The sequence below is a fragment of the Mustela nigripes genome, chromosome 3, assembly GCF_022355385.1.
Source record: "Mustela nigripes isolate SB6536 chromosome 3, MUSNIG.SB6536, whole genome shotgun sequence".
In the NCBI taxonomy this organism is placed as follows: Eukaryota; Metazoa; Chordata; class Mammalia; order Carnivora; family Mustelidae; genus Mustela; species Mustela nigripes.
Window position 1 is genome coordinate 190,146,677 of NC_081559.1, and position 21,995 is coordinate 190,168,671.

The 21,995-nt window shown below is 48.3% G+C and overlaps 1 protein-coding gene across 1 annotated transcript in view; it reads right to left on the reverse strand.

Moving 5' to 3' along the window:
• ZFAT (zinc finger and AT-hook domain containing) overlaps window positions 1-21,995 on the reverse strand; it is a 188,897-nt gene that overhangs the window by 61,620 nt on the left and 105,282 nt on the right. Inside the window, exon 11 of the mRNA XM_059395207.1 lies at window positions 11,821-11,909. Within this exon, the coding sequence (XP_059251190.1) occupies window positions 11,821-11,909 (89 nt within the window). The remainder of the gene's footprint in view (window positions 1-11,820; window positions 11,910-21,995) is intronic.

Consider the following 21,995-nt stretch of genomic DNA (forward strand, 5'->3'; position numbering starts at 1 on the left):
AAAAAAAAAAAAAATATCCTTCTATACATCTAAAAATTTTATGGCCACAAGAGAGAAGGCCAGCCCTCACCTTCCGAAAGCCAGGGCAGAGGAGCGATCATGGCCATTTGTCAAAAACAGGCCTCGTTTCAGGAATGAAGAAGTCTAAAGGAGGGTCAACAGTAAGTTGCACCGAACAGTTTCCAAAATGCACAGATTCTGAAAACTGCTGATTTTAGACTGGCCTTTTTATTTTTCCAGACTTGGCAAATTCATGCACCAAATTTTTGACTTGTTTTAAAGAAGTCAGGAATCTCGTGGTGCACTTGGAGCCTCGCGAAGCAAAGACCCTAAGTGCAAGCTCCCTCCGGCTCTGGGGCCGGTGACATGTCTCAGCGTAAACGCAAAACACGAGTGGGAAGTAGAGCCGAGGAGAGAAGGACGCGGCCAAGTGCGGGGCTGGCCCTGTGTTCAGGGCAGTCAGACTCTGTGATACTGTGGACAGGTCCAGCGGCTCTGAGCAGCACCCTTCAGGAGAGACAGCCCCCTCTGTCAGAAGAAGGCGAGTGCACGAGTAGCTCTACTTGGGAAATGCACCTGGTAGGAGGTTCTGTGTTGAGTGATGTATTTCTGTGATCAAGCAGGGTGTAAAGGAATGCATAAATCTGTGGAATTAGGTGACTGTGTCTCCATGAGCAAACAGAACACGTCAGAGGCACCAAGAATCTTGAATAAAGGCATGACAGAGAGGACACCACCATGCAGACACTACACTCCTGAGATGAAAAGAGAGAGGAAGAAACCAGGAGTCTGGGTGGAACGAACATTTGAGAACAGGGTGTCGAGCCCTCCAGTAAGCACCTACGTACTGCTCACAACCTGTAAGTGACAAGATGTGCTGCTCAATCACCATGTCACAGAGGTTAGGTGTCTTGCCCAAGGCCACACCAGAAGTAAGTGGCAAGGCTGGATTCCAAGACCGTCTGCCCACGAAGCCATGACATATAAAGTCAACACAGAAGAGCCGTCAGGGGCTTACACCGAAGCCGCATGCTGTTATTCCTCCCGCCGGCACACTGTGCCAAGGGTCTGTGAAGCCCGAGGTCTTCCCACCCCGACTCGTGAGCCGCCGAATGGAGAACAGCCTCGGCCGAGAGCTGGCGGAGCTCACGGTGACTTTGGCCCCCCCCAGATTACTCATGACAGCAGCCGTCGGCTGCCTCAAGTGCCCTCCTTGCTCCTCACTTCCAGCCAAATCTCTGCCTGTCCAGAATGGGTAGGGGAGGGAGTCAAGAGAACATGTATGCTTCGTGCAGGCGTCCTGTTAGGCCTTGCCAAATCCACGGCGGGGCGCTTCTGTTTCCAGTGAGGGTGCAGGAAATCACAAGGGGCTGTTGCTCCCACAAAAACAACAGGACCCATCTTTATTTAAATCCACCAGACTGCCAAGGACACAAAGAAGACGAAGTGAGCCAAATTCTAGAAGCCAGTAAGCACTGCCCAAGAGGAAAGAGACCCGTGGCTGCTCTCATCCCTGGCTCTGTGAGATGAGGAACTGCCTCAGGTACGAAGAGGCAGGGCTGGGGGCTGGGCCAGGAGAGGAGAGAGAGATCCACTCCAGCCCTCGGGGCCCTGGGTCTTCACTGCACACAAGGCAGCAACAGCAAGGATTCCTGGCCCAGAGCGAGCAAGGGAAGAGGAAGTCCTCTGCCACAAAGACCGCCACAAAGAGCAGAGGCTCTCCTGAGGCGGGGCTGGGCAGAGAGGGGAGAGAGCTTCCCCAAGGAGTGGAAAGCTGGAGAGAAAAAGGATCGTGCCAACAACTCGAGAAGCTGGCCACCGGCCTACAAGCTGATAGAAAGCGCGCACCATTTAGAAAGGCAGCAGCTGTGCAGTGAAAGAGAAAGTGAGTTCTGGAGTCTCACTGTGCTCAAATGCCCAGCCTTGCTGCAAGGAAAGTCCTGATCCTGTTCTCAAAACATCTGAAGACAGTGGAGAACCCGTTCTGGAGCTGCAACAGAGCCCAGATTCAGCTCGACCCCAGATGAGCTTCTGGGGGGATCCAAGGCCACCTCCAGGTTCGATGATAGTCTGGGAAGGCTCACGGGACTCATGATACAGTCAAACTCACAGCTGCAGTTCCTTATAGCATAAGAATGCAAAGCAAAACTCACCAAGGGAAGAGGCATGTGGGGCCAAGTCCAGGGGAAACCAGGCCTAAGTTTCCAAGAGTCCTCTCCCAGTGGGGTTCCACAGGGCAGCTTAATTCCCCAGCAACAAGCTGGAATGACACCTGTGAAATGGTACCAGCCTGGGAAGTTCGCAGGAAGCTCAGTGCCAGGGCTTTACTCGACTAATCACAAAAGCACAGATCAAGGCTCCAGATTCTTAGAAGCAAGCAGATATTCGGCACACACCGTGCTGTCTAGACAGTTTAGGCACTGTAACTCCTCTTAGCAATGATGGTTGTGGGAAGTCCTCTCATGTCCAAGGTCCCAAATGCCAGCCAAGAAGAAAGCTTGCAAGGACATCTTTACAGGACACAGTTAGGCCTGCCTGTTAGGTATCTCCGGACAGTCCCCCACACTACTGGCCTGATATGAAAAGAGGTACTTTACTTTTCCCATGGCCAATTACTAGTTAGCTCAGTCTCTACTGTTCTTTCATACATATTATCTAGCATTTAGTAAAATATTTTGAGACATCCAAAGAAACAAGAAAATGAGCTCCCAAATCAAGAAAAAATAAATAGGAAGTGAAATACGGATAGAGCAGACACTGAAATTATTAGATATAAACATTTAAATAGTGATGAAAAATGTGTTAAAGGCTCTAATGAAAACCATGTGTGACCAGATGATAAATTTTAGCAGAGATATAAAAACTGTAAGAACCAAAAGAAAATGCTAGAAATTAAAAAAAGAATCAGAAGTGAATAATTCACCTGAGTATTGAAACAGCAGATGTGATGTTAGGAGAAGGAAATGTTATCTTGGAAAAAGATCAATAGAAGTCATATAAATTGAAACACAAAGAGAAAGAAGAATTAGAGAGAGAGAGAGAGAGAGAGATCACCTGAATGCTGTGAGATACCGAACAGATTAACATATGACACAGTATTGTCCTGGAGGGGAAGGAGAAAACATATGGAGAAAAAGTAATATTCAAGAGACAATGGCTAAGAAGACACTGGTCCAGAACTGATGGAAAGGTGTCAACCCACAAGACCTACAAGCTCAGCCAACCCCAAGCAGGGCAAACACGAGGAAGCCATACCTAAGCTTACTGATGGTAATATGATGAAAACCAAAGAAAGAGAGAAAAAGCTTAAAACCACACAGAGGAAAAAGGAGCATTACACACAGGGAAAAATGATAAGGATTAAAAATAACAAAGTATAAAACATTACAGAACAATGTCGTTAGATTAAGGTCCCCCTAGAAATCCACAGTCATCAAAAGTAAAGTAAATTTACACAAAGTAAAGAATTTCCAAACAGACAAAAGCTGAGACAATTTAACTCCAGCAAACCAGCACATAACAAATGCTAGGAGGAAAATTCATCAGGTGGAAAGCCAGGCCTGAAAGGAAAAAATAAAGAACTCCAGAAAGGCTGAATATATAGGCAAATATAAAACCTTTTAAAAATGTCTTTAAATATATATTTTTACATACATATATATATAATATAAATAAATATATAAAATACATATATAATACATAATATTAAAATGTATTTATATAAATATATGTAAATATATTTTATGATTTAAAAATTACATTTTGATATATATGTTTAAATATTGACTGTATAAAGCAAAAAAATTATAAACTTTGCATTGAGTTTATAACAAATGGAAGTTATACACAGGACTACAAGAGCACCAAGGGTAGAAGAGAAATAATATGAATTACAGCATTTCATGGTTCTTATACTATTCATGAAATAGTATATCTGGAGCTAGCTAGAATGTGTTATAATACAGATGCATAGTATAACATGTACAGCAAGCACTAAAAAGAAAATGAAAATAAATCAAGATGGTACTTTTCAAATGAGACATATCAAAATTACATTAAATGTAAATGGACTAAAAGCACTCCAATTAAACGGCAGTAATTTTCAGACTGGCTGTGCACACACAAGCATAAACAAGATCCAGCTATATGCTATTTAACAGGAACACACTATAAATATAAAGACTCAGGACGTTTCCTTCAGAGTTCAAAACCCAGTGTGGTGGCTGACAGATTATGGTCCATGGGCCTGCTTCATCAGAACCACAGGAGAATGTATGGGAGTCAAGGATGCGTGATGACCTTTAGGCTCAATGAAATCACAAAAGCATCTCCTGGGTTTGGGAATCCATTACCTCCAGATCTGGTAAGATCTCAAGGTGGCTCTGAAGTTGAGTAAGAACTGATCTGGTGGGAAGAGTAGCTGGAGGCCAGAACTGCTCCCATTAACAAAACAGGAAGCCTGAGATCCTCCAAGCACCTCCCCCTTAGGGTGGCCAGTACAGGGCTGATGATCCAAGTCTGCCCCAAGCTGTGAGGATATATTCCTTCTGGTCTCCACCCTCAAATCAACCCCTCCTTCTGAAATAATGACATCATTGTTCCCATTTTCCCAATGAGGAGGCAGTGGCCCCAAAAGGCAAAGATAAAAATCCTCAGAGGTCACCTAGTTATTTAGTGGCATCGAGAGTTTGATCCTTATCTCCCCAACTCCAAAACCATAAATAACAACAACAAAAGTAAAATAACTCCAACATCTGAAGACATATGTAGAAAAAATCAGAGAGGGAGACAAACCATATGAGACTACTGACTCCAGGAAACAAACTGAGGTTGTGGAAAGGGAGGTGGGGGCAGGGATGGGTAATCGGGAGACAGGCTTAGGAAGGGCCTATGATGTGATGAGCACTGGGTGTTACGTGCAACTAATGAATCGTTTAACATTATATCAAAAACTAATGATGTACTATACATTGGCTAATTGAATTTAAATTAAAAAAGAAAAAAATAAAGACATGTGAAGAAAACAGAGTATCTAGAAAATATTATAATGAGTGACTTGCAAACGTAAATTTAAGCCCACTAAAAAGAAAATAAACCATGGTCACTTTTTTTTGGAAACGAGTCAGTTTTAAAGACTGGGGAGGGGAAAAGAACCAAAAATTTTTGATCATTTACCACATACCATACCCACTACTCATACAAATGGTATTGCTTTGAGTATCTCTAACAGCAGACAAAAATATTACAATCAGCAAAAACAATAAAATTGCATAAAGAGGTTAAATTAAACAGACTACAAATGGCACAGTCAGGGCCTGAACTTGAGTCTATCTAATTCTAAATTCCGTGTTCTCCTGCAAGACCTAATTGGTCTCAGAGATTTTCAAGTGCAAAACAGAATCCCAATGAACTTCAAAGGGCAATCTGTCACTGCTTTCCCAGGACTATATCAGAGATGATGAACAAGTTTACATTCTGCTTTGACATTGGATAGTATCTAAAATATCATTTTTTGTTTAGTTTTGCTTTTTACTTAAATTTACTGAACAGGCAAAAACATTCAGTTCACCCAGTTCAAAACTTAATGGGAAAAGTCTCACTCTAAGCCCTGGCCTCCTATCTACCCAGGCCCAGGCCTCGCTGCCCAACCGTTCAGTTTATTTATTTTGTGCATTATGCTTCAAGAGGCTTTAAAGTAGACATAAATAAATGCAAATCTACCTTTGCCCTTTCCTACCTCAGAGGCAGTGTACTTGACTGTTTTAAATCTTGCTTTTTCCATATATATATATACCTTTCCAAAGAAGTAAGTAAAGGGCTTCCTTACTCCTTTTGGTAGCTGTACAGTGTACTGGTGTTTGGATGCCCCCTGGTTTATTTAAGCCTTATTTTATCCACAAACATTTCCATTGTTTCCAATAAATAACACTGCAAAGTCCTTATTTTGGACATCAGCAAGTGCATCCGTAAGATCGCTTCTTACAAGAGGCAGGCTGAGGCAAACAGCAGGTGCACCTGCAAATGGGGCAGGTTCTCCAACTGCCCCCCCCCCAGGGCCTGGGACCATTTATCTCCCAACAGCCAGGTACAGACCGGTCTCACACGCCTCACCAACAGACTGTGCTATCAAGCTTGTGAGTATTAATTAACTGATAAGCAAAAAATGGTATCACTGCATGCTTTCCCTTTATTTTGTTTTTAAATTATCAGTGAGGTGAGGCACGTTATGATATCCCTGACAGCTGTTCCCTTTACCTATTTTTCAATTCGGATGCAGAGAGCAATTTATTTTTAATAGAAGATATTCATGAAAATCAAGCAAATGTTAAAAAACCAGTAGCATAAGAATTCCAGCTGCTCAATCAGTATTTTCCTTCTTGATTTTGAAAAATACTACCTTAAAGTATCATTCTCTGGCTTTGATATCTAACAAGTACGAGAAATCTAGACTAGTTCCTAGAAGGAAAGGGTGAGTCCATCAGAAGAGCACACAAGCTAGGAAGGGAAGCTGAGTGACCCCAAATTAGCTCCAACAGGGGTCTGTGGAACCATTTCCCTCCTCCCCTCCCCCTTCTCTATCAGAACTGCCCACCCCAACCTCAATGACTTTCACGACACGAAAGAAAATAGCAAGGTTCTGTTTTTCAGAATCAGTAATTACAATCCAGTTTCACAGGCTGTATGAACCCCAGTGAAATAAGCTTGTAACCCTCACACTTAGTATGTAATGATGCCTACAGGGCTAGCAAAAACAAGTGCCCCCTTTCTATAAGCATCCTCTTAAATAAAAAGATAAAACTTCATTTAAAAATAAAGTTATCCAAGACAATAAAAAGAGAAGCTGCAGACTGGGAGAAAATATTTGGAAAGACGTATCTGATAAAGGAACGTTAATCCAAAATACAGAAAGAACTAGTAAAACTCAACAAATTGAGAAAATGAATAACCCAAGTTTAAAAAAAAAAGAAAAAGAGCAAAAAGCCTGAACAGACACATCACTAACGAAGATAAACAGATGATGAGCAGGCACTTGAAAGATCTCCATAGCCTGTCATCAGGGACATACAAATTAAGGCAAGGATGAGTATCACCTCACACCTATTAGAATGACCCAAATCCAGAATACTGACGATACCAAATGCTGGTGACCATGCAGAGCACAGGGAACACTCACACATTGCTGGTGGGGGCGCAGAATGGTGTAGCCACTGTGGAAGACAGAGTGGCAGGCTCCTGCAGAGCTAAACACACTCCTACCATACACTCTAGCAATTGGACTCCTTAGTATTTACCTAAAGGATCTGCGAACTTAGGTCGGGACAAAAATCTGCACACAGTGTTTAAGCAGCTTCATTCCTAACTGCCAAAACTTTGGAAGCAACCAAGATGTCCTTCAGTAGGTGAATGGATAAACTGTGGCACATCCAGGTAATAGAATATTCTACAGCACTAAAAAGAAATGCACCATCGAGTCATGAAAAGACACAGAGGAACCTTAAATGTCTATTACTAAGTGAAAGAATCCGAAAAAGCCAAATGCTGTATGATTCCAACTCTAGGACATTCTGAAAAAGCAAAGCTATGGAAACAGGAGGAGGATCAGTCATTGCCAGGGGAGACGGGGGGGGGAGGGGGGGTCAGGAGAGGAAGGGATGAACGGAGGACTTTCAAGGCAGTGAGACGGCTCTGTATGATAACGATAACATTGGATACATGTCACAATACATTTATCCAAACCCACAGAAGGTAGAAAACCAATATGGCGCCCTACTACAGACTAGGCCTAGGGTCAGTATGACCTAGGAGTATGGGATGGATTGGGACGAATGCATGACTCTGGTGGGGACACTGACAATGGGGAGGCTGTGCGTGCGAGGCAGGGCCAGACAATATAGGAGAAGTGTCTACTCTCCTCTCAATTTCGCTGTGAACCGAAAACTATCTTCAAAATACTTTATTAGGTAAGACGTCAAACCCAAGGAAGGCCCATGGTTTAGTTAACAGTAGGATATCAAAGTCAATTTCCTGGTTTTGATAATACGGTATGGTTAAAGACGACACTGTCATTGAGGGAAGATGGGGGACGGGTACCTGGGAAATCCACAGGACTGTATACAGTTTAGAATTATTTTAAAATAAAACTGTTTTCAATGAGATAAAGCCCCCATTTATTAAAGTGTAGGGAGACTACCACTGAGCCACCCAGCCTACGTAATCAAGAACAATCCTATTAACGGAGTTGTGGGGTCAAAGGAGCCCAACAGAGAGAGACAGAAAGCCATGTGAGGTGACTCCCACCTGTGATCACCCTGCCGCATGGAGTGGCGTCGGAGCCTACATATTTGTGAGGAAGCCAGAGCTCAAGAGCCAGAGGGAAGGAACAAGTCCATGGAGTCTGGAGGCCCTTGGCTCCACAGACTCCTCTGGGACAAGTGTGTTCTCTGGCACTTGCTCAAGATTGATGGTGTTGGTTCCACCCTAGGGAACGCATTTTAATTACAGTTGCAAGAGGCGCACAGACACCTTCACTGCTCGTGAATTCTCAGTGGTTTGATGGGCTTCCCCCCACGTTTTACAGTCCTTTCGATTTTAGGATGACTTGGAAATGCTTTTGGCATGAAGATGTCCTTCACAGATTTACTTGTAACAGCAAAAACTAGGAGCAACCAAACTGTCCAATTATGAGGGCCATGGGTAATTAAACTAGGATACTCATCCTAAAGCAGCCATTAAAAGTAGTTTTACAGTAAGTATATTTTCATGAAATGGAAAAAAAAAAAGTGGAACGCTGATTTTTCAAAAAGGCCATATTTATAATGTTCCAATCAGGAGGCTCTCCAGCCCTTCCACTAGGAGGTTATTCAAACTCAAAAGCGAAGTATTCTTGGCAAACCATCTGGCCACTCATTTAAGCTACGTTCTCTAACAGAGCTTTATCTGTGGTAAAACTGAAGTTTTAACCTCCACCCCAAAATGCTCGTTTACAGTATGACCTCGATTAGGTCTAAAAAAAAAAATACCGTTTCCAAAAATTTTGCAAAGAAAGAGAACAAAAAGCACTTTCTAAGTCTTACAGAGTGAACACGTATTAATTTTATTTGTAAAATAAATAAATAAAACCATGTCATTTTAAAAGGCAATACAAGAGGTTGTCCTTATTACAGTGTTTCCTGACACAAACTGCATACTGCAAATTATATATCTGCATCTCGGAAAGCAGACTGGTTTCCTCTGGCAAGCCGCCGGCGACAGACTAGCCGTGTCTGTGCGATGATTGTGGGGTCTCACGTAGCATCAGTAAGACAGAGAGGCTAGACTCTTAGTCATATTTGCCACTGGTATGCAGAGGGAGCGTGCGAGCGTGGGTGCCATGTAGTTTTGGATTCTGATGAGAATCTGCTGCCACAGAGCGGACGTGAAAGGAAGAGAAGAAGGAGCAGCAGCGGGCGGAGTAACGGCCCCACAAACACATCCACGTCCTCACACCTGGAAGCTCCCATGACAAAAAGGTGCAATTATAGGGGAGTCAAGGTTCTTAACTATCTGGCCTTAAGGTAAGGACGTTCTCCTGCGCCCTCCAATGGGCCCACAGGTGAAATCACAAGGGTCCCCCCAGGGGAAAGGCAGAAGCGAGGCAGCGGAGGGAGAGAGGCGATGCTATGCTGCTGCCTTGGAAAATGGAGGGCTGGGGCCAAGAGCCACGGAACGCGGGCAGCCTCCAGAAGCCGGAAAAGGCTCGGGGATCGATTCTGTCCTTGAGCCTCCAGATGAAACACAGCCCTGCCATCGCCTTGCCTTTAACTCCATGAGACCCGAGCTGGAATTAGCAAGTGTTCAGTAATAACTTGTGTAGTTTGAAGCTATGAGTTGGCGGTATCAGAGTAGCAACAGGAAAGTGATGGAGATTCGGGAAAAGAGAAGAGAAGGAAAGAGAGAAGAGAAGAGTCCTCACCTGTCAGCATGCGCGCGGTTGGCGGGAACCAACTTCGTTTTGCTCTGTCAGTCCCCGTCATGTGTCGTGTCACTTACTAACTCGTGCTATGAGAGACCCTGACCCATAGGAGGTGAGAGGCCAAGGTCGGACTGAGCGGGTCCCACTCCAGCCGCGACACCGCTCGGTACGGAAGGTGCCAGTGAGAAGGCAGACATGACCCCAGGGACAGCTGCGCCCGGGAGCTCCTCAGACCCCAGCAGCAGACCGCAGCGGCCTGATGGCAGCTCAAACCACCCCCAAATCCACTTCCCCTGCACAGAAGCCGAAGGATTTGGGAGCGGAGGGACTGTAGGCCTGTGTCTTGCTGGGGAGGGAAGACGCTTCCCGCTAAAAGCCCAGGAATGAATGGGAAGTCTAGCTCCAGTCCGGGGACGGGGGACGGAGAGGACGATAAAGAACTGGCAGGTCCCCTTCCTCATAGACGAAGCGAGAGCTGCCTCGGCTCACTGTTCCCAAGCACCCGACCTGCCCTAGTCTGCTGAAGTCTACGCTCCCCCGAAGAAACGCCTGTGGCTGTGCAACGCGACATAAAGCTCTTCATTTTCATCACGTAAAAATCTGCACGATATCCGAAGAGCTCCCCACAGACAGACCACCACTCCCTCAAGATGACAGAGAAACACAGATCCGCCGCAGCGATACTGAAGCCACAACACAAGCAACAGGTGCAGCCCCCTCAGTCTTCCCCATGAGCCTCTCCCTGCCCACGAGGAGTAAGGAGCAGACACGCGGAGAGAAGGCCACACCTCGGACTCGGAGCAAAGTCAACCTTCCTCGATGTTCAAAGCACATAAACCCTTAACCCTCTGGGCCATGTGGTTTCTTAACCACCTGAGGCAAGATCCTGAGACGTCATCTCACACAGAGCTGTTCTGAGCCTCAAAAGAGCTTGCTGGTGGTGGAGTCCAAGTCCCCTCCAAAGTGGTGACAACATGGCCTGGTCGGTAATCCAACAGTGACTGAAAGCTGCAGCTGTGGGCATGGCAGACAAGCCTAATAGGGGATCGGCTACCTTCTCTGGGGTTCAAGTTCTTCATCTGTCAGAGACGGATGATGGGATCTACTGTGGGGTAGGGGAGAGCTGACAGGAGAGAAACTCTCGGAACGGGGCAGGCATACAGTAGGTGCTCAATAAATGCAACTTGCAAGTGTGGTGACCCACAGCCCACCCCCCTCCTACGTTCTCTGGGGTACAGCGGTGGACACAGTTTCGACAAACGTGCTAGAGCACCGAGCTTCCATTCTCACGTGTAGACGCAGCAGCAGCAGCAGCAAGCTGCCAGCGCCGACAGAAGCTTCTAGCAAACACAGTCACTGGCCCACAGGTCCTACTGTCAGTAACTGTGGCAGAAGCCGCGGCCAAGGACATATTCAGCATCCACATTCAGGGGATCCCAGCTCTGGCTATGACATGAATACGGACAGCCACCGCCTCTGGAGCGGGCACCCCGCGCCCACCATCTCCAGGTCTCTCGCTGGGCATCATCATGCCTGTAGTACCAGGGGACTGACCCGAGGCCATCTGGGATGCGGAAGCACACCCCTTGTCCCGAGAGCTCACATCCTCTCCTCTATGCCCTCCTGGTGTGTGCAGTAAGCGCCTCTCTAGTCATGCATGGTCCCTGGACCTGGCTGCCAAAGGACAGAGAAATCCCACCCTTCTGGAAGGAGAGAGCACACCACCAAGTGCGCTACACCTCGGACTCTGTGCACACTAGCTAAGGGGCCCGGAAGTGAGGGGAACACCCCAAAATAAGGACAGCTTCACTGGGACAAGCGATGCCCTTCCAACGCGCCCTTGCACGCCACGCGCCGCGTCCTCTCACCTTGAAGGAGGCGTGCTGCTCCATGTGCCGCAGCAGCTGGGGCTTCTGGGCCGCCGTGTAGTCACACACCGTGCACTTGAACTGCTTCCCTGGAAAGGAGAGAAGAGAAGGTGAGCGTCCTTGGGCTAGCAGCTCCCACGTGTGAATGCGGTGCCAGGCCCGGAGCCAGAGGAACAACGATCCCCTGGCCACGTGCGAGTCCAGAAGCTCTAGGGGAACGGCCTGCCCACGCCCAGACCCCTGCCAACCAGTGACAGAAGAGGGCTCGCCACGGAGAGAGAAGAGCAGCCAGCTCTGCCTGGGGAGGCCCCAGGAACGACACCACCGAGCAGGCTCTGAGAGTAAGCCAGGGTGCGGCCCACTGACCGGACGAAAGAGGAGCCCATCTGGGGAGCACAGAGGTGGGGACTGGAGTGGCTGCGGCTTCCTTCTGGGACCCGCAGCCTGAGGTCTAGAGAGGGGCAGGCTCTGGCCCTGGAGAGGCTGCTGGACCATCTCTCCAAGAGCACTGCGCAGTCCCGAGAGCCAGGGGAAGGCAGAAGACCACTCAGTAAGGCGGCAGATCTGCGCTGGGCACGCCTGACCCTGGCAGGCGTGGAACCTGCAGAGGTGAGGGGCTGCTAGAGAGGCACTAACAGAGACGGAAAACACGGCTCTCTGGGAGGGTGAGGTAGCAACAGGCACATCCATTACTGGGATGAGCAGACCCATAATTCACCTGTTAAAACAAATGAACGGACATATGCGGGTGCTGCATTTTATACTCCCCCTGCCCTGGTTAGCACAGGGGCTAGCACACGGGGTTGGTATTACTGTGCTATACAACCTGTCATACCCGGGCACTCCACAGTTCTGTGGTCAACACTTCCATTCTTCTCCTTCTAGAAGCATCCCTGCATATAACCTTCCTCTGTGGACTTCTGTAAACCTTTAATGCCACAATCGGTACCTTCCCCCACTGACCACTTCGTTCTTCTACCTCCTCTGCCCCTCCCTGATCTTGGGACTGAGTATCCAACCATCTGCGGGGCCTCTGCCTAGCTGACCCAAATGTACTAATTTGGACTTTCTATCCTCCCCACCAAACGGGTCCCACCTCCAGACGTCCAGTTCTTCGCCACCCAATCGTGAAGTCGGAGACTTGACGGCCTTCCTCAACATCCCCATGACCCCAACTGCAGTCACCTCGGTTTTTCAGCACCTGATTTCACCTCCTAAGTATCTCCCTATTTCTGTTTCAATACCTCCACACTGGTTCAGGCCCTCCTCATTTCTTTTCTGGACAAGGGCAAAAGCCTGTGGCCTGGCTTGCTCACCTTCAGGTAACTCCCCCATCCATCTGCCACCCGTCCACCCAACCATGCATCCCCACCCACTAACCACCCAGCCACTCGCCTGCCCGCTCTGTCTCCCTCCCGCTCCCTCTGTCCATCATCCGTCCATCCACGCGGATGCCCCATGCTCTATCCAGATGATCTGACACGTGAACTCTCCCACAGCCCTGCCTGCACACCCGCCAAGGACTCCAGCCGCAGAACGAAGCCGGAGCATGATCCAGAGGCCCTGAAGAACTGAACTAACTCCCCGCACCTGACCTTTCTCTCTGACTTCCGGTTCGCCTTTCCCTCTGTCAGGCTCCGGAACACAGAAATCTTTCAGTTCGGGCGACACTTTGGCAAGTCTTTGCTAACATCTTGCACGACTGGTGGGCACTGGCTTTCGGCATCTGGCCCGTCTTCACTAGAACTCAAGCTAAATGACATCTCTGGCAGCTGGGCTAAGAGTGAGCCCTCTGCGTGCTCCCCCTGACCTTCTCCACATGCTCCTGTCGGTGCCCGACTCTGCAGCATCGCCTCTGCCTGCTCACAGGCCTGGGGCTGCCTCGGCTGCCCACAGGGACCGCATCTCATTCATCCCCACATCCTCAGCGCCTGAAGGCATGGTTCACGCTGAACGTACCCTGTGCATTTTACTGACCTGGGCAAGGAACAGAAAGGAAATTCTGTGTATCTTACATGAATAACACTTTCAACAGTTAACAGCAAAATGGAAATTAAAGTATTTTAATACCATGAAACCATCATTCTAGATAAAAGAACCCCAAATTCCAGATTCCACTAATTCTCCAAGTCCGAAGTGTGGGGAAAACGTCTTCACATGTAAGGCAGACGCGTCATAATTACAGACCAAGGGACACTTGTGTTTATAAATAGAGTCTCATCTTTTCTCACAGGGCCACACATTTCCGCATGTCTTAGAGATAACCGCTGCCCCCCCCCCCACTTCTTCACCAATTCCTGACCCACACGCATGCATCGTCATTGGGCCAGGGAGCCTGAGGAAAACGGTGTTGGGCTCCCCACTGTCTTAGCAGGGGCAGAAAGGCCGACACAGCTATTCTCCAAACTGATAAATATTTTCACTCATTACCAATACACATCACTCAATGAGCAAAAGACGAAGGGCTAAAAAGGTCCCCTGCAAGGGATAAATGGAATCACGTCGGTTGAGATGCAGAGTCAGCCTTCTATAGACACACAAAGTAAGAACACAGCTTCTAAAAGCCACGCTTCCTACCCCGCCAGAAGCCCCAGAGACCCGGCAATAAATACTACAAATGTTTCAGCAACCTGCCAGCCCCCATCAAACAGGCCTGGGAGAGTTGATATAATCTTTAGCTGCCTAATTAAAATAATGCAATGGGGACCCATGACTCGTCGTGAACGAGCAATGCCTGGTGACTGTCAGCTGATCTCTGTCAGGACGCTCCTGAGGACGGCAGGGAAAGAGGACCAGGAAACGCAGCACTGGCCCGAGGCTAGAGTGACCGTCAAGGGCTGGCCGACCCATGTCTGTATCCGGATCACACTGCAGCCCAGGAAAAGAGAAGGATGATTACAAAAGAAAAAAGAGGCAGTCCTGGTAAGAAGTGAATCCATTTTCACAAACCTATCTGGCTAGCTCCACCCAGCGAGCTACTGTCCAGCAGTGGCTGGGCTCCGACTTGACATCCATGACCTCAGCCACACACCCCTGAGCCTGGGGGGGCAAGCCGTGCTAAGCCCTCTTACAGATGAGGAACAAGATTGGACCGTGAATCTGAGTAACCGCGGGGTTATGAAGTATCCGTGGCGGAGCCTGGATGCGGACAAGTCCCCATTCAGAGCCACGTTAACAAGCCTTCAGCTCGTAAGGGCACAACATCAATGTCCCAAAGGGAACAAACAACTTATAACAGTGTGAATGGGTCTGTACCATAAAGGCCATCGCACAGGATGGTGACCCACGAGAAAGGAGTGCCCAAGAAGGGCCACTGGCGACGGAAGTGCGTTCTTTCAGGCTACGGGACGTTTTCCCCACACTTCAGACTTGGAGAATAAGTGGAATCTGAGTGACCCTGGGCTTTCTTCTCTGCAGCTCGGAGGCTTCAGCATGGGGAGGTCATGCTCCAAGTATGGACTCCGACAGCGGGTGGCAAGCACCTGAAAAGCAGCCCTGAAGAGATGAGGCCAGGGCACATGCAGGTGACCTAGCAGGGGGCAGGGGGGGGGGGTTCTCCACCAAGGCCACTCGGCACAGCTGTGGCAGCGCCCCTCCAGCCCTATCTCTGGTTTCTCCCTGGTGATCTCCGGGACAATTCAGGGATGAGTCTAATTAAGCCAGCCTAAAATAACAAACCTTAACCAGGAAAACTAAGAACAGGGGAAAGGGATAAAGTATGACCAAGTATAACGGCAAAGAGGCTACAGGAGGCCCTCCTCATCTCGCCCCCCAGCAATCTCGCTGGCCTTCCCTCCACTGCAGCAAGCTGTGGGCCCTGCAATGGCCAGCAGGAGCCCTGAAGGCAGATTCCCGGCTCCTTCTCTAAGCTCCCGAGCGATGCCCCTGCCCCCACCCTCCACTCTGAGGACACAGCACGCCACCACTCAGACCTCGGCACCGGTTGCCCCCTGGCCTGGGAGGCCCTTCCCAAGTCCCCCCCTCTCCCCACCATCCCGTTTATAACCGGAGTCGCTTTTAGAGACTCACGTTCGGAATTCCTCACCTCGTAACGTTTTCACGTTGAGACTGAATTGTCTCATATTGCTATTTTCCTTTGTCTTTCTCAAATACTTCATAACCCCGCGGTTACTCAGATTCACGGTCCAATCTTGTTCCTCATCTGTAAGAGGGCTTAGCACGGCTTGCCCCCCCAGGCTCAGGGGTGTGTGGCTGAGGTCATGGATGTCAAGTCGGAGCCCAGCCACTGCTGGACAGTAGCTCGCTGGGTGGAGCTAGCCAGATAGGTTTGTGAAAATGGATTCACTTCTTACCAGGACTGCCTCTTTTTTCTTTTGAGCTATTTTCACACCTCAACTGGACCGTGCCACAGATTTTACTGATTAATCTTATCATTTAGCTTCACAACAGCGGGGGTTTGCAGTTTCGTTCTGCTGGTCTTGCTTCCTCTCCTGTTGTCTCCAAGTGACTCATCGCCTCACCTCTGGCGGGTCGGTCTGGCACCTTCGCTGGGTTGTGGGTCCCCTGGGGACAGGGATGGCACACCTCTCCTTCTGGTCCCTGGGTCTCCTCCTTGGGTCCAGCAGGGAGCACACGCTGGCTGCAGGGCTAGCGGTGAGTGACAGGAGAGCCCCAATGGGGTGACTGCCCCGCCACGTCCCCTCTCTCCCCGTAACAGCCACCGCAAGAGGAAACAGAATGAAAACAGGCATCTGTGAGGAAGTGACAGTCAAGGTAAGACGGGAGAGTGGGGAAGACCAAGCCACATGAAGAGGAGGTGAAGAGTCTGGGAAGAAGTAAGCAGACACACGGAGACCCTGAGTCTCTCTGGGAGCTCCCACAGTACCGTGATCACAAAGGCCCCCTTTCTGCTCCAGCAACTGCCAAAGGGTTTCTGTCAAGTGCAGCCGAAAGAGACCCAACAGATGTTGGATGAATCAGTGAGCGCACGAGTGGGAGCCACCGAGACCCCAGAAAGCAAACAGAGAAAAACAGCACATCAACAACTCATCGAGAGGGGATTAATTAATTTCATTCATCAAAAGTCCACCAGATCGAACACTTACATCGAACACTATGAACCAGCCAATGTTCTATAAATGCAGATTAATCCATCCATCCACTGAACCCTCGAATTTACCTGTTCAATTGCGAGTTATCAGAAAACTACGAAGGACAGTGACATGGTGAGATCTGATACACATTACACCAAGAAACGGACCGTCTCTAATAACATGAGGCACCAAACGTTGAACGAGCGAAGCTGGAGTGCTTCCATGTATCTGGCACAATTTCCTGAATGCAGTAAGTTGGCAATATAACCCATGATTAACACCACCGAGACAAAATAGCCATCCTGCTCCCGGAAATGTGTCCTAAGGAATTAATTCAAAGGCAACTAGAAGTTCATATTCAAGAAAGGGCTCCTTGCGAGTAAGTTTTAATGAGGAGAAAACAGAAAATAATACACTGTCCAAAAGTAAGGGACTGGTTATGCAGCTCATGGATGGCCCACGACCTTAGTGAGACATTACAAACCCCCAAATGTAATATTCATGGGCCCTGTGGCAACAAGCAACAAGTACAATCATTAATTTTAAGGCTGGAAGAATGTGAGCGATGCTTTAACTACAACTATACAATCGTTCCGTAGGAACACAAATAATGCCTGAAAAAGATTTTTTTTTTAAAAAGTAGGGCTCCACGCCCAGCACGGAACCCAACACAGGACTTGAACTCATGACCCTGAGTTTAAGACCTGGGCTGAGATCAAGAATCAGACGCTACATGGACTGGGCCACCCAAGCACGCCGAAAAATAATTTTTTAAATGATTTTTTTAAATTTTTTATTTATTTGTTTGACAGACAGACTACAAGTAGGCAGAGAGGCAGGCAGATAGAGAGAGAGGAGGAAGCAGGCTCCCAGCCGAGCAGGGAGCCCGATGCAGGGCTCGATCCCAGGACCCCGGGACCATGACCCGAGCCCAAGGCAGCAGCCTTAACCGACTGAGCCACCCAGGTGCCCCGAAAAATAATTTTTAAAAGAATAAAATTTATGTTGGGTGATGGAATTGTGGGCACAATTACAGAAAGGAATTAGATCTTTCCAACTGTTGCTTTAATGTTTTCTGTGCAACAGAATAGCATTTTGGATAAATCAGCAACCATCTCTGAAAGGCTGGGATGTTCCAGCCCATCTCCTATGACATACAATTACCAAGACAGATCTTTCAACATGGAGCCATACAATGGTATCAGCGGTTCCTGAACTTGATGTTCAAGAGAGTTCATGGTCTTTTAAAGTGCTGCCCCAGCCTTGCCTAGCTGTACGCTGATTTACAATTGTTCCCTCTGGGCAGGCATCTTTGCCCATCTTCTTCACAAAGACAAGACAGTGGCCTAATTTGGTGGCTAATCTCAGAGGTGGTCATTTCTTATCTTCTTGGGGAAGATTTAACTCTTGCCAACAGTCAGAAGTCATTCTGAGCGAGGAGGGCAAGAGAGAGAAGAATCATAGCACTTTCTGGAGAAACACTCTTGAGGAGAGCCCTCCGAGCGACTACAAGAACACTGCCACGGTGAAGAAGGCAAACTGCAGGGACAAAGTCTTCCCGGCCACAGGCCACAGCATTTACAATCCCTGTTATGCAGGACACTCTTACTTGACCCTGAGGCCCAGAGGTTAAAGGTCAGAATCGTAACAACCTAGATGAACCTCACAAATAATGTTAAAGGGAAGAAGCCAGACACAAAAGAACACGTATTATGTGAATCAGTTTACATGACGTTTAAAGATAGGCAAGATCCAGTTAAAGCATTAGAGATCCGGGCAGCTGCCACCCTGAGGAGGAGAGGAGATGGCTGGGGGGAGGGTAAGGCAGACTGCAGAGGGGCTGGCAGTGTCCTGTGTCTGATCCTGGGATGTGGCGATGTCAGTGAACTGCCTTTATGACAACCGGTCAGCTGTGTGTTTTTACATGTGTATGATACTTTAATTTTAAAAAGGTAAGGGGGGGAAAGAAAAGAAAACCACCACCCCAAGAACAAAAAAGGCTACCTTCCCAAGAAGGGGCTCAGGAACTGGTGCCTAATGAGTTCAAGAAAGAAAAGACGCATCAGGCGGTTCAGAGAGAAAGTCAGGGGTTGCTGAGCACCGCCCGTGGATTACCCGGCTGCGGCTGCAGGCCGTAAGGAAGAAGATACCACCCAATCACCTGCCCCTGAGACTTTCAGTTCGGCATCTTTCTGGGAGCCAGGCTGGCTGGAGACTTCCCATGGCAGACACTGCGGCTTGCTCTGGAAGCACCATGTTTTACCACCAGCTTCTAGTTCCTCAAAAGGTATCATCCCGTACAGCTCCCCTTCAAAGACAGCCCTCCGTCCTCCCATTTCTCTCGGCAGGAGTCTGTTTCTCTGGTAACGTGAGCTCTTCGGCCCTCATTCCACAACTGACAGGCTGATGGAACAAGCTGACCCCTGACCTTGGAGCCCTGGCTGGACCTGGTGACAGGACCAGGACATTGCCTGAATGCAAGTAGCACCAGACAGGAAAGGAAAGAACTGGATCTGGTGTCCAGTGACCCTGAGCTGTACCCTTTACTGAGGTCTTACTCAGCCTGGCATGTCAGCATAGAGAGGACAGGATCTGGAAGGGGGGAGCTAGTGGGAAGTAAGGTCCTTGCCACTCTGCCTTGAGTTAGACGAGGAGAGAGGTGTCACCAGCCCCAAGGGACATGAGATTGCCCTCCCTGCTGAAGTTCTTTCTGCTTTGGATGGAAAGATGAATGTGCAAGAGAGAGGCCAGGAGAGCCAGCAGAGCAGCGGCCTTGCTGCAGAGTCTGTGCTCACGCAGAAGCCATTCCAAGGACACGGGGGCAGCATTTACCCCACACCTGCCGGGAGCTGTTGGGGGGTGGGGGGCTCCTGCTGACCCCCAGCCTGCTGACCAGCCCTTAGAAAATGCACGGTACCCTGGTGAGGGTGTGGAGGAAAGGGAACCCTCATGCTCTGTTGGTGGGAATGTAAAAAGCTGCAACCACCATGCAAAACAATATGGAGGTTCCTCAAAAAAATTAAAAACAGATCTTCCCTACCATCTACTATTGGCTACCCAGCAATTCCACTACTGGGTATACACCCAAAGCAACAAGATTTCACAGAGCCATCTGCACTCCCAGCTTCATCACAGCATCGCTCACAATCGTCAAGACCTGGAACCCAGCCAATGCAATCAACGCAGGAATGGATAATGAGGAAGTGGCATACACACACCACGGAATATTACCCAGCCACGAGAAAGGAGAACATCTTGCCGTTTGCCACCACAGAAATGGACCCGGAGGGCATTATGCAATGTGAGGTAAGTCAGATAAAGACAGGCAAGTGCTATCTTCCCTTCTCTGTGGAATCTGAAAAATGTCAAACAAAAAACACAGTAAAATGGTGGCTACCGGGGGATGGGGGGGTAAAAACAGGTGTCAAAGGGCTCAAACCTACAAGTAGTAGTAAATAAGCCGCAGTGGGCGAATGCACAGTAAAATGTAAACACACAACACTGTACTCTAATGCAACGGGATGAATGTCGCGACAACAGCAGTGTCACTCCGCAGCAGACCACGCGTCGGATGCCTTCACTATAACTCCGTGCCGTGATGGAGGTTAACTCCACTTACCGTGGCGACCAATGCACATTATATACACTATACCCAATCCCTGTGTTGCACGCCTTCAACAAACATAATGTTATGTCAATTACATCTCAAACTAGAAAAATACACTTAAAAAAAAAAAAAGAAAATGCACAGCAGCTGTCGGCTTCCTTTGTGTCTCGCTACACCCTCTTCTGCTCGACGAACTTCCCTGAGGACTATTCCAGCTGCTTAGTTACTCTAGAGCTCCACAAGATAGCAGGAGCAGGTGCAATGGTAGGAAAATCACAAACCATCCTGTGAAAACGAAACCACGCCCTTTGTCTTCTGGCATTTGGAGTCCATCGGCACAAAGAAAGAGAGCGACGGACAACTGCTTCTGACTTAAGGCACCTTGTTGGAAAAACCTGTTAAATCACTCCTGCCAAATCAAATTTCACATGGACCTCAAACTTGAAGGAACACTAAAATACTTAAACAAATGTGCATAAATTGGAACTATTACTAGTAATAATATCTAGAGGCATTAAAGTGAAAATATCTCATGATGACTGCTGATCCAGCCTTAACGGCAAAAGGTGACACTCTGCATAAGTAAATTTATCAGAACACTGACTTCACCTTTTTCAACACCGATATTCTTCAAGCATTGACTCTTGCACTGTGTCTTCCTAATGAGAGAGTTCGGAGAGAAAAGAAACGGATCTTTCCTAAATGACGTAGATGACATAGATTAAGTGCTATAACCATCCATCCTTGTGCTGTGTCCACAGTTGCTGAGAACAAGAGAACACCGACCCCAGGGGAGACAGGCACATCTACCCAACACTTAGAATGAACACACTTAATATGACCCCAAGTAATATTCCCACAACCCTACTATGGTAGGTAACACCCTCCCCACAAAGACATCCAGGTCCCAGTCCACAGAGCCTATTACCTTCCATGGCAAGAGGGATCTGGCAGACGTGACCAGGTTAAGGTTTTTGAGATAGATTATCCTCTGTGATCCAGGTGGGCTCAGTGAAATCATAAGGATCCTTAGGGGAGACAGGAGGGTCAGGGTCATGTCACAGAGGAGATGTGATAATGGAAGCAGAGGGACAGCCAGGTCCAAAAGGCCTTGCCACTGCCTTTGCACACGGAGGCAGGGGTTCAAAAGAGCCAAAAGATTCGGGCAGACTCTAGAAGCTCGACAGGCTAGAAACAGAGTCTTCCCTAGAGCCTCCGGAAAGAAGGCAGCCATGCTGACAACCTGATTTTGGATTTCTGAAGTTCAGAGCGGTCCCATCACAAATCTGTGCTGATTTAAGCCAGTAAACATGTGGTCGTCTGTTACAGCAGCCATGGGAAACAAACGGGGACAATGCAGCACGGGTTCAAGGTCATACAGGCAGGAAGCGGTTCCAACCTGGGTCTGCCGCTTCTCCACAGAGCCCAGCCCACCAGGGCGTGCTGCCGAAGGTAAGAAGAGCTCCCGTAGGAAGCGTGACGTGCAGCAGCCGGCAGTTTGCGGAGCCCCGTCT